The sequence below is a fragment of the Lygodium microphyllum genome, chromosome 5 (genome assembly GCF_053477565.2).
Source record: "Lygodium microphyllum isolate KBCC chromosome 5, Lygodium_microphyllum_v1.1.10, whole genome shotgun sequence".
Classification (NCBI taxonomy): Eukaryota; Viridiplantae; Streptophyta; class Polypodiopsida; order Schizaeales; family Lygodiaceae; genus Lygodium; species Lygodium microphyllum.
In genome coordinates, this window is record NC_141139.1 from 117,825,155 (window position 1) to 117,838,302 (window position 13,148).

General features: G+C 40.1%; 1 protein-coding gene across 5 annotated transcripts in view; it reads left to right on the forward strand.

Moving 5' to 3' along the window:
• The first annotated feature begins 6,547 nt into the window (after nucleotides 1-6,547).
• LOC148036327 (phosphate transporter PHO1-3-like) overlaps nucleotides 6,548-13,148 on the forward strand; it is a 257,590-nt gene continuing 250,989 nt past the window's right edge. Inside the window, exons 1-3 of one of the 5 annotated variants that reach the window (XM_087678325.1) lie at nucleotides 6,554-6,897; nucleotides 7,044-7,320; nucleotides 7,656-7,932. In XM_087678325.1, coding sequence (XP_087534451.1) covers nucleotides 7,114-7,320; nucleotides 7,656-7,932 — 484 coding nt within the window. In that variant the 5' untranslated portion in view covers nucleotides 6,554-6,897; nucleotides 7,044-7,113. Of the gene's footprint in view, nucleotides 7,321-7,655; nucleotides 7,933-13,148 lie in introns of all 5 variants that reach the window. The other 4 variants (XM_087678328.1, XM_087678327.1, XM_087678324.1 and 1 more) reach the window with 4 other exon arrangements.

The following is a 13,148-nucleotide window of genomic DNA, read 5'->3' on the forward strand; positions in this document are numbered from 1 at the left end:
TCTCTCTCTCTCTCTCTCTTTGTGTGGTGCACTGGTATATGAAAGGGAGAAGCAATCTTTGCAGTAGATTGGTATGCAAATGGGACAACTATAGAAGACCTTGAGTTAGAGCATTGATGGAAAGCATCAGTCTGAAATATCTTTTCTATCTATTAACAAAAGTCTTTTTGTTTTTGGGTGTCACATGTTGGCCTTCCATCCTCTGTGAAACACAGGTGCATGTGCATGCGATGTCCCGCCTAATGCATCCCTAAACTACCCACCCATCATTGAACTTTCCATTCACTAGCGATTAATTTGTTAAATGATTCTCTCTCTCTCTCTCTCTCTCTCTCTCTCTCTCTCTCTCTCTCTCTCTCTCTCTCTATATATATATATATATATATATATATATATATATATATATATATATATAAATATATATATATAATTAATTGCTACAATAATTTCCACTAGAGGTATGCAGTTAAAGCTAAATGCATACTTTTATAATGAAGATGCACTTGTTGCAAATCATAACATCATATCAACTTAGGACCTTAGCATCATCATTAAAATCTATTTTTGAATTTACACATACATTCTGTGTGTGTGTGTGTGTGTGTGTGTGTGTAAAGGTGATGGTATACAAGTACATAAAACATGCATTAGGACACACACATTGGTGCTATGGGCTTAGTGCAAAGCATCAAACAACATTGACACAAAGCGCTAATAGAACGCTAATGCAAAGTGCCTGTAGAACACCAGCATAAAGTGGTAGGAGGAATGTGTTAACCAATAGTAATAGTGATGCTTCAAAGTTTTGCGTGAAGCTCCAAACTTAAGTTGGCATGTAGTGCCAGTCCTAGCACAAAAAGTGCCAGGAGGAAACTAGGCGAGAAGCACCTAGTTCATGTCATTGGAGATGATTCTTAACTTCTAGAACTTTGTAACTTTGTCTCATCTTGTAAGAGTACAAGCTAATGTCTTGTTTGCTTATTACATTCTAATTTCATTTATGATACCATAGTTTAAGAGAAGGTACCATCTTGGAAGTCAATATAAAAATATTTTACAATCTTTTAATATCCCTCTTCCATAATACAAACATCTATAAAAGGCACACAATTGGTGACTACATACCTTTTACTACTTAAATTATATGATATACCTAGAAAAAGCAAGTCACTATTATATGGCTCGGATGTCTAGAAGCCATGCCTTAAATCCAAAGGTCATGGTTAGATATAATTAGGATTTCCTTAAATCCAAAGGTCAAGTGGTGTATATATAAAAATTGTAGCAATCTAGAATACGATACATAATATAGCTCACATCCTCACTAAAATGATTAAACACAAATACATAGTCATTATTATTGAAAAATTAGGATAAAAGTTATTCTCATGGTTGGACAACTTGATAAATTTTTGTAAAAGTTGTTCTCATGGTTGGGCTAGTTGCCATTGTCAAACAATGGAAACAAATAGTTGTTATTGTTCACTTTCAAGCTCTATATATTGAAAATAGACTTGAGGAATCATGCATCTTAGAACACATAGATTTTCTTTTCTCTCTCCTCCTTTGTCATATCATATATTCTTCACTCTCTCTTGTTTGAATCTACATAGCTATTTCTTCTACTTGTGCTCTCACTCTTGCTCCACCTTTCAACTGGTATCAAAGCGGGCATTTGAGGAGCTTTACTGATATTCACATCAACCTAGGAAGAGAGTTTCATTCTCAACTTCCATGGGAGCTACTCATTGAGATATGCATCCATCCCATTGCTCCGAATCAACTCCCCATTTTTTTTATTTATTTCTCAACATTTCCCAAGTCATTTGTGATTGCCAAGAGCTCTAGATCAATCAATAGTAGCCAGGAGGAGCCCAAGGAATAGCCTAAAAATTTTGATGTATTTTTAGGGCTATTTCCTACCTAGCCCACCTCATCCACTTACCTTGTAGCTCTTGCTAGTCCTTGCCTAGCACTCGATGGTCCTTTTTGGCTTCCTTTGGCTCCATCTTTAGTATCCTTTGAAGAGTTTTGGATTGGTCACTACTCCATAGTTTAGGGCAAACTGTTGTTTATTGTTTGGGCAATGAGTATTTGAGTGGCTAATGCTCTACTAATACTTATGGGGCAAGTTTGTGATGTCCAAATGATGTATTGATACTCGAAAAAACCATTTGGATCTATTAGAGATTTTTTAGCTTAGTGCTTGGAAGGTTCTTTGCTGTAATACCATGTGGGCAGCAAGTATACACAATGCATGTCTATGTATTGAACTCGTATTGAATGTCTATAGGTGCCTTGGGGTTGATACATGGATGTATTGATGCTTGGCATTGATTTTTATGCTAGGATATATTTACATTAAGCTCGAGCTCTAATATTTGGATTTGAGCTCCACGGCTATTCCTACCAATTTCTCCGAGATCTCAAAGCTTTTAATATTTGGTATTAATGGTGGTGATCCTATTAGGTAATCAATCCACTGTGCTTGGCCCTTGCTTATGGTTCTAACATGTCAAAGCATTTGATCATGGCCAACATGATAGACCATTGAAGATGGCTAATCCATGTGCACCTTCTAGAGCCAATAAGGGTGTCTCGTAGGTGCTCACTACTTTATCTGGGGCCATCCTGTGTAGACCCACCTCATCTACATAAATCTCTTTGAACATGTCATCCTCATGTGTGTAAAAGTCACTTTTCTTGGTCTAGTCTGTGCATTAGAATCCTTCACCAAAATACATCTTTCAAACTACAATATCTCATGATATCCTTATGTAATGCATCAAGGGTGACCCACCACATGAAGTGTAGCTTGAGTTTGCAATAGGAAAGTAGCATATAGTGATAAAAATATCATGTGATCACCTTGTGTGTATCCTAATCTGCATGTATCATGTGTCTTCATCTTTATTCATCACCTATTTTGAGAATAGCAAATGATGCTTGGTCATAGAGGCCAAATGTATGCCCTGAAGACACTAGGAGATATGACAAAGATGTATGCTCTAGAAGCTCTAGGAAGAGATGTCCAAAATCCCATATGCACAGTGAGTACAATGGTACTATCCAAAAATTTATAAATGCATGTACTTGACACTCATTTCAATGGTAATGGTGCTTTTAGTTTGAGTCACTCAAGATTGTGTTTATAAGTCCAAGCTAATCTATCTTGGAACCTAATTCACTTGAGTTACAATCTCTTCTCTTTATCATGTATCGTGTATTTAATTTGCATCCACCATAGCTCATCTAGTTCTAGGTCCATGATTCTCAACATGGTATCACAGCCATGGCTGAGCTAGGTAGCTACTAGTGTGATTTCTTCCTAAATGGATCATAGGTATTGTTACTTCTCAAGTTTCTCTTCACTCTCTTTCACACACACACACACACACACACACACACACACACACACACACACACACACACACACACACACACACACACACACACATGCTTGCGTGCACGCACACGCACCTGCCCTTAATAGGTACTCGTATGTTTTTAAAAGAACCCCTCGGGGTTTCTTCATGATTCTCGTACCTGAATTTTTACAAGAACCCAACCACAAAATGCTATCCCCCTTCATCATCATCTCATCAAAGAACAAAAGTTTGCTGTCAATCCTTCGCTTGCTCCACAAGACAAATGCCTGCCCCTGCTGCCGCCAAGAAGAAGGGGATGCACCCACCCTGCTTATTACAATCCCTCAAACTAATATTGGGCACATTGGATGGACAAACACAGCAGAAGGCATTGCCAAATCAGGTAGGAAACAGAGTGCATTATGCAGGAAGAGAAGAGGCGGAAGCAGCAGAGAGCAGAGTCGACTTTGCTTTCATGGCAACCTCCTCTCAAGCATAAGAAGATTAGGAGGAGGAAAAAAGAAGAAGATTAACTTGCAGCAGTAGTGAACAGCTTGTTTTCATGGAGGGGGAGGAGAATTTCTTTTGCAAACACTACAATGTGGACTTCTCACTATGAGACTATGCAGTGCACCAAATGACAAACACTCATCTAAGAAAACTCAAGAGAGAGTTTCTTGATAAAGAGTTTGCAATTGTGTGTCGGGCCTTCAACCGTTTCCTACATAACTTGAAGATGGTTGAAACCCATGTGTAGGAAGGTAGTCACTTGGAAAATGTGAATTCCTTTTCATCTAGTAGTTTTTTGAGCAACAGGAAGTATCTCAAACATATTCACCGCCTGCAGCTTGAATTATCCTCGTTTTTTTTTAAAAGTCTAATTTTTCATAAAGGCTAAGGTTAAAGCCTTAAAGCCCATTCACACCAGCTCATCATCTCTCTCCCACACTTATTCACACCTACACTTCTCCAAAATCCATTGCCATGTCAAACCTTTTCAGTGATTGTCTATCCATCAAGCCAAATAAATTCCACAAATCATGTATCCCAAAATCTATGTCATGTATGTCAAAGAAAGCCTGACAAGATAATGCCATGTACCTAGCATTAGTAAAGCATGAAGCAGAAAGAATGTCTCAAGAAAACTAGAGTAAAAAGCATATACCACACATCAACAAAAGGGATAAAAAGCATAAGAAAAGCCAAGGAGCATGAAGATAAAGAAGTCCAAGAAGATAAAGAACTTTCCATTACTGACAACAAAGAATTTCCCATAGTGGATGTAAAAACCCTACCAATATGTAAAGTTTCAAGCCTTAACTTGACTAGGCTGCCAAAGAGCTAGTCTCGTGGTCCATGTTTACATGCATCCAACAAAGGTAGAGACTTATCATTCGCGGGGGGGGGGGGGGGGGGGTGTTGAGAATAGCAAATGATGCTTGGCCATAGAGGCCAGATGTATGCCCTGAAGAGGCTAGTAGATATGACAAAGATGTATGCTTTAGAAGCTCACAGTATCTCGAAGGCCCTCTCGAAAAAGTATGGCCATGTCCCCATATCCCCTAGTGCCACTAAGCATTTGTGGGCAGAGTGCACTTTCCCATTTGAACCCTTGAACATCTAGTAGTTGGCTCCTTGTGCATTGGTGCATTTTTGTATACATAGCTTTGTCTATTTTTCTAAAACTATCCTTAAAATACCCAGTATCCAACCGTAACGCTCCATTGCAATTCCATATTGACATCCTAAGTGTCTCATAGGCCGCGCACCATCATTGTGATCGATGTTATGCAATAATCACCTTACCATCTCTATATACTACATACTTTCCCTCCTCACATGCCTCCAATATCTTGGGCATGTTGGCTTTTTTGTGTTCTAGCTAAGGGGTGTTAAATGCTCATCAAGGTATATTTTTTCTCCCTAGAGGGCCCCATGTTTTGTGAGGAATGGCTTTTTCTTGTCCATGTTAAACTCCATGCTTTTTTCTTGTATATATATATATATATATATGTATATATATAGAGAGAGAGAGAGAGAGAGAGAGAGAGAGAGAGAGAGAGAGAGAGAGTCTCACATAATAGGGAAAAAAAGAGAAATAAAAATATTTTTTTAAGGGAAAAAAAGAGGAGCATAAAAAACTTAAAAGGTTTTGGGGGTGTTTAGCTTGTGACATGTGGCACTCCTATAATTGAGTTCCCCCCAAAACCTTTCAATAGTAAATAGAAAACATTATCTCAAGATGATATGGCAAAGTAGATGTCGCTAGAAAAGCAATATCAAATAATATACCATAAATGTTTAAAGGTCTCCATAATAGTATAGTAGATATCACATTGTATTCTCTAAAAATGAGACATTTAGTTGCCACACCCATGCACTTGACTAAACTTTCAAGAGTCTAGCAAGTAAAGGTACCTACATTTTTAGTAACCAAGCACACAAAAGGGGATACAATACCATGCCTTTTCTACTTTCAAGACTTGGATAAAGTCTAGTAAAAGTTGGTTGTGGCACAACCCACATGTCAATTACTTACTTTTTTGTGGTAAAAGAATGTGCCTTTGATTACAACCAAGTTGCATACAAATTGCCAATATAAGAATAGGTCTACAAAGTGTTTTCTTATGGGGAGTCTTGGGCAGACAATTGACAATGACATGCTCAAGTGATATACCATGAGTTACATTCGCTCATGTTTTGATGTTGATAATTAATCCACATGTAACATAGATGTGTATGTTGATGTGTGAGAGTGTGAGGGTGAAAGGATCTTTATGTAGTTGATAAACCTTCCGGTGCATTTTCAAACAGCCAAGGCATGAACTTTCGCAATTATGTTCGTTTTGGTACAAAAGCACAATATATTTTTTATGGGAATCTTGATGGGTGGATAGTGAACAGACACGTGGGAAACCCCTTCAAAGGTTTGCATGAGAACAAGAACTCCAATGGATCCTACATTTGTAATTTCGTTGGTCTTTTTGTTTATTCAAATGGAGCGGCGCCTTTGCCGCAAAAAGCTTGCAGTGTTATATGTCGCCCGCAAAGCTACGACAACACCACCCAACCACCTACAGTATTTCAGGCTTACTTGGCAACAGTTTGCTTCGCCACCACGAAGCCCCCGTGCTACTCCTCCTCAGTCGATCATCATCATCATCATCACCATCGCTACCTTGTCAACTGCGCTTTTGATTAAAGTTTACGCACTCGCTTCTTCAGCTCCCTACTCTCGTGCTCTCCAGGGAAAGAAACAAGAAAAGAAGAGGCAAAAAAAGAAAAAGAAACACCATTCCCCCCCCTTCCTTTCTGTTACCGCATTCTATGCTTTCATTGTTTCACGCATTTTAGGCTCTTATTTCCGTAAGTAATATCTGCATCATCATCATCATCACCATTATCATCCTCACCGTCTTCGTCTTCCGCATCCGGAATCTGTGGCCACATCCATGTCAAAGTGACGCCGTTTCTATGAGGATTGCCGCATCTTCCTCGTCTTATTGCCTTGCAGAATCATGCACTTGAGGTCCTCCAAAGCTTTCAAGGCACCTTTATCAGTCTTCTCAACATCCGCTTTTGTTATCCTTTTTCATGCAATGCTTATGGAAAACATAGGGAAAACATCGGCTCTTTGCTCTCATTGTTCGCATCTGCCTGTGTTCATTAATTCAGGCCATAGAGGAGCGAAAGCTACGTTCATATCTCTGCGGGCATGTGTTTAAGTTGCATCTGAGATTGCAAGATGGTAAAATTTTCGAAGCAACTTGAGAGCCAACTTGTACCAGAGTGGAAAAGTGCCTTTTGCGACTACTGGCAGCTGAAAAAGGACCTCAAACAAATAAGACTACACCCGAAGAAGTCCATAAGCACCCCAAGGCCTTCCATCAGCTCCTCGCTCAATTTGAACAACCTCACACGGCGAAAAAGCACACACAAAGACGTGATTCTGGTGCGTCATAATCGCTGTATGTCTGGTTCCATTTTCAAAGTTGCTGTAAGAGTTGGCTGTGTTGTCTAAATAATTGTACTTAAGATCACAGGTTTGTCATTCGTGCATAATGTTTGGGCTTATTGTCCGTTTATGAATTCTACATTGCTATAATGGACTTCAAAAAGCGGAAATAATTTTGCCAAGTTTTTGCAACATGTCCTTTGCGAGGTTCTTGTAACTTGTGTCTAACTTGTCTACTACATGAATTGCGCATCAGTGCTGGAACATTTATGTTTTTCATTTCTATGCGTTATTCAATGTTATGCTAAATATTTCATTTGCTGTGTACGCAGGTACATCTGCGGCGGTCTGTCAGCAGTCATGCAGATGACATTTACGAGACGGAACTGGTTGAACCTATTATAGAAGTAGAGGTTGAGAAAGCTTTTTTTGCCCGACTTGATGAGCAGCTCAACAAAGTCAACCGGTTCTACAGAAGAAAAGAGGAAGAATACTTTCAAAGGGGACAGGAGATCAAACAGCAGCTAGAAAAACTCCTTATTATGAGAAGGATTTTGAAAGTGCATCAAGGTTATGAAGCTGATTTGGATCATATCTTATCGAGAGAAAGTATGTGCAACAGTCTCATGACCTATGTTTCTATGCTAACTCTGCCATCTTGTAATACACAATTTAATCAGTTATAAAAGAGTTCAACATTGTTGACCTCGTTATTTACCAAAAGCCTTCACACACCATTTCAGCTGATAGTGTGAATAAGAGGTGGCATTCTAGAACCATATTGCCCCAGTTTCCATGTAACCTGTGACAAAAGCAACCAACTTGCATGGTGAAAGCCTTTTGAATGTCTAGCTGATTTATATGCACATCTTGAATCTGAATATTGAGATACTATTGTCAAACATTCTGGTTTGTCATCAACCTGATCCTTGCAAGGCTGAGTTACCTTCTTTTTCTTCCCATGGCTTATTAGATGAGTACTAGACCATCAGCATGGAAATTATGACATAAATTGGCACTTTGAAATGTATCTACACCCCATTAGCTTAGTATTTCCTTTCTACTGAATGACATTGCTTGAGAGTTCAGAATTGCTACTCCTACTAAAAGTTTGCAAACGTTGAATTAATGTGATTGTACATTCTAGTATAAGTTCACCATATTGTTTTAGTTCTCCCTGTGCTTTGTAACAACTTATAAATCATCTTAAGATAATGTTACAACATTTCATGACTGCTGATCAATAAAAACTTCGTTATGTCAGTATGTTAACCTCATCTATAATCTTAATGCTGCAAAAAAGTGTATATTGGAGGTTTTTTTTTTACATAGATCATGAACTAATGCAGGCTGGCCCCAGCATTACACGATGGACTGCTGCAGTGGACAGCAAGGCTGGATACAAATTGCACAAATATATTCCTTACATAAGACATACATCCAGATCCATTGAGTACCCTCCTGAAATGTGTCAAGTACCTTATTGTGTAGCTAATTTTCTGTCAGTCTGCAGTTTACTGCCTTCCCAAATCTCATGCATACTCACTGCTGAGATCACAAGGGTTGCATGAAGTAAATAATAGGTGGATTCAAAAGATCAAGGTGAATTCTAATCAGATGCTGCCCTCCACCAGGGTAATAATGCCAGCTGAATGAAGGTATTAGATTGAATATTGGCAGCTTGTAACATACCTACCTTCTAGGTTCCCGAGGTAAGAACAATTATGTGCATATGTACTGAAGTAGGGATTAGAGGATCAAGTAGCTGCAAGGAAGGCTACCTACCCATATGTTTATTGATGACCCACTTATTGGAGACTTAGCTACAAAAAGGCTATTCTATTGATCTTAATTTTCATGAGTTGTATGGGCTTGTGCCTTGGAAAGCCATTCAAGGCTCATTGCTACTTGTCAGCACACAACTCTTTCCACCTTATAGGTGAGATTAAGTTTTTAAAGCTACACAACTCTTATCTATGACATTCACAGGCTGATCTATGATTCATGTTTTCTAAAAGGAGACCCTCAGCTCATCTACCCTTAGTCTTGATTCTAAGCCATTTAGAAGTCTCATTGTTAGTTGATCCTACTCTTTTACTCCATTCATTAATTGTTGGGTCTTTGGGGATCTTCAATTTGCAGGGGAAATATGTGAGTGTTGGAATTCATTGGTCTCGCATCTCCTATAGTGCACCTATTTCTGCTGCATGTGTATCAGTGCAAGAGTCCAGAGGTAACAGAGACAAAAATTTGTTTCCTGAGTTTCTCATGAATAACAATTTGGTATTTCAACCATATTGTCTTTGTATTTGAAGCATCTAGGACTCAAATTGCTGAAAACAAGTGAAGGAAGATCATAATATTGGATTACAAACAGCATTGGCTGAAAATTCATACACCTATGACCTGTGAGGTCTAACGGACCACAAAGATGAGAGAGTGAAGAAGTTGATGGCACTGATCAGGGCTCGGAGATGACTGTAGTGTCTTGGCGATCAGCCGGTAGCACTTGTGCATGATGATGCTCTATGGAGGGAGCGAAATGCAGTCCTTCAGACAGGAGAATGTCCGAGAAGACACTGAGTGATGATGGACAACAGTATGCCATCCTCTGGAGCTGTTGTTGATGATGTAATCTCTTCGGAATGATGGGGCAGCCAACTGGAGGAGAAAATACAAAAATAGCAGCAGGTTTGTGTCTCCAATTTGTGAAATGCGAGGTGCTGGATGGAAGGTGGCTGCTGGAGAAGAAGGCTGGTAAGCTGGATGGCTGTTTGAGACATGCATCAGCAGGGAACACAGATATGGGAGCCGTTGTAGATGTCATCTACTGGCTGAGAACATCATGACTGCAAAACACAGCCTATGGAGTGGTGTGGTGACCAAGGTCAGAAAGGGGCCATTTAGACCAGCAAATGCAGCAGAACACCATATTTTGGAATATGGGAATTCCCATAAGTTTGGGACACGTGGTCAAATCTTTGGATTTGTCATAACTTGAACACTATAACTCCAAATGGAGCGGTCTATAGCTCAATAGATTCCATTTCTCAAGCGCTTTCCAATGATAGGTCACATCATATGGTTTTGAGAAACTTAAGGGCATGTTATCCAGGTGTCACCTTTTTAGTATTCAAAGAATGGGAATTGGGAGATTCCCAAACTCACTAATATTGTGTTGCAGGGAGAAGTCTGAAGACAGGTTGTCAAAGTGGTTGAGGTGTTGCTAGGCTGATGGAGATGGTGGTCCCAGGCTGAGGAAGCACCTGAAGAAGCTCCTCCAACTGTGATATCTTTGGTTCAGGGTGTGGACTACTGTGGAGAGTGCTGAGGAAGAATGATCTGAAGAATGAATGGGAGGAGATGAAGAATGCCCACAACATGCTCTATTTATAGGGGATTTTGGTGCATTCATCCTACTATGTGCAATAAGTGTCAATGAAAACAAATAAATCCTTTTTGGGTCTGTTAATGGAGACCAAAATTCGGAACTAATGCAATAAAATTAAATATTATTGCCAAGACAAGGCATCCCATGCGACGCATCCCATGCTAGACATTGCTCAATGGTGTAGATGGTATAACCATAGGTAGTGCTTTGGAGTACCTAGATGCTGTAGTGGGTAGTGCTCGTAGACTCCATCTTGTTGCAGTTGGGGCAACCAAGTATTGACTACTAGATCCCTAAGGAAGTAGGGACTCTTCTTAGCTACCAACTATCCTAGAGGCATCGTTGCAAGGTCCAATGAAAAGTATCCGTGATGCCATGCTTTGGCTTTATGGCTTTGGGGTAGTCATGGAAGCATACCAGAATTACTCTTCTGGATCCCTGTCCACCTTATCTAGGGGTGTACCCTCATGGATCCAAAGTTTCCACTCTTGAATGTTTGACCCTGCTATATGTGGGTCTGATTGCCATGACTTCCCGTGGAGGCCTATGACTCTGTTTCTCCTCTAAGGGATGTTGGGGAAGGCAAGACTATGTTGCTCTCTATCCAACTAACTAGCCATCCTCCTCGTGCACAGGAAATAAAGTGCTTGGAGAGGCACCTCTCACTCTCCTACAACTTGCACTAGGATGCCCATAGGTGAAAACTGTGCTGCCCACATGTCTTGGTTTCACAGGCTCTTGGTGAGAAGGAGCTAGCCAATCCCAGGGGATCCTTGCATCAATCTCCTGCCTCTTGATTTCTATCTCCCCTTCAGCAACCTGCTGCTTATTGGAGTACCTCCAGATCTGCTTTGCACCCTTGGAGATATCTCTCCTTTGCAAATGCAACTGAAGAGCTGTGAACAAGCTCCCATATAGCCTCCATTGAAGTAAGGACAACCATGAATATGCCTTGTCCCAACAAGATCCACAACTTATTCGAAGATTGTAGACTTCTCTAGTTCTTTCTTTTTAGCACAGACTATTTGAAGATATTTGTTGAAGAGGTCTACTCACAAATGTATGATTGGGGAGCATCTGTGGGATGTGCTAGTGTTGAACCAGAGGTTTCCGTTACGTGTGTTCTCTGAGGACCTCCCAACAGAGTTGCTTGTTGACCAGCAAGGGAATGTTTCAACAATGAGAGGGAGCAGTATTTATTTAACTAGGGGGAGGGGTAGGGTGAGGCAAGGGGAGAAAGTGGCAGAGGATGGGTTGGCAAGGGAGGTGGCAACATAGGCAGGAGATGGAGGCATGGCCAACCAGGTCAGTGTTGTAGTGGTGTGCAACAACCACGCACCGATATTTGGCCTTCAAATATTGTGACAACAAGTTAGGTTAGAGTCTCTAGTAGGTAGCGCAGGTAGATAGTTTGCGATGCTGGCGGCTTCAATAGGTGGAAGCAAGGGCAGTGATGACAAAAGGCAGGGATGTAGCGAATAGAGGAAGCAATAATAGGAGAGGACATAGGCAGTTTGCGAGGCAGAGGTTGGGAAGCAGTAATGTTAATTCAGGCTGGCAATGCATATAGCAGGATGCATGGGAGCATGTATAGAGGCACAGAGGCATCAAGAAAGGTAATGATAGGGCCACTGGCTGTTGTGAAGGTGGGACTGTTGGAAGTGATGGCAACTAACTCATGGGGGCCTTGTCACTTTGACTTGGAGGAGACTAGACAATACAAACAAATTGTTCTATGTGTTGAGGATAAGTAAATAAAAGCTGGAGGGTTGTCGCAAAAAAATTGAAAAAAAGTAGTACTTTTAAAATTAAGCTTGCATATTTAGCTAGTTATTTGATTTGTTTTTCTTTGTAATTAAAGGTATCTAGAATAGTGCAATAGACCTAGCCACTAATGAGTAGTTACAAGTTATGGGAGCCCATGTAGTAGACTAGAATATAGATACTGCACACTCCATCCATATGATCTAATTGGATACCTATGATCAAGAATCAAGCCATGTCAATGTACTACTAGATTAGTTGTTTCTTGCATAGTAGATATATGCATGTGATGCACGTGTGCATATGTGCTTGTGTACATTTTTTTGCATGATCTTGTGAGATTGAGAAATACTTCTCCTTGCTAGGTTGATTGTCATTGAGCTCAATCCTAAGGGACTTCATTCCTTTGGGGAAGAATTGCCTATCTTCAATTCTCAACTTGTCTCAATCTCTTTTTTGCATCTATGGTTATGATTTATTTTCAAATAACTGTCATATTTGGCCTCAATGTTTGTTCTTTTTAGTTACTTGAAATGTTTAATCACAAAAATAGTAGTCGGTGGCAATCTCCATCACCTCGTTTGGGCTAGAACGGGCCCTTCCATATTGATCTCGGAGGCTGCGTATCTGCTCTCCAGAGGTGCAAGGCTGGTGCACCTGAAAAAACTCC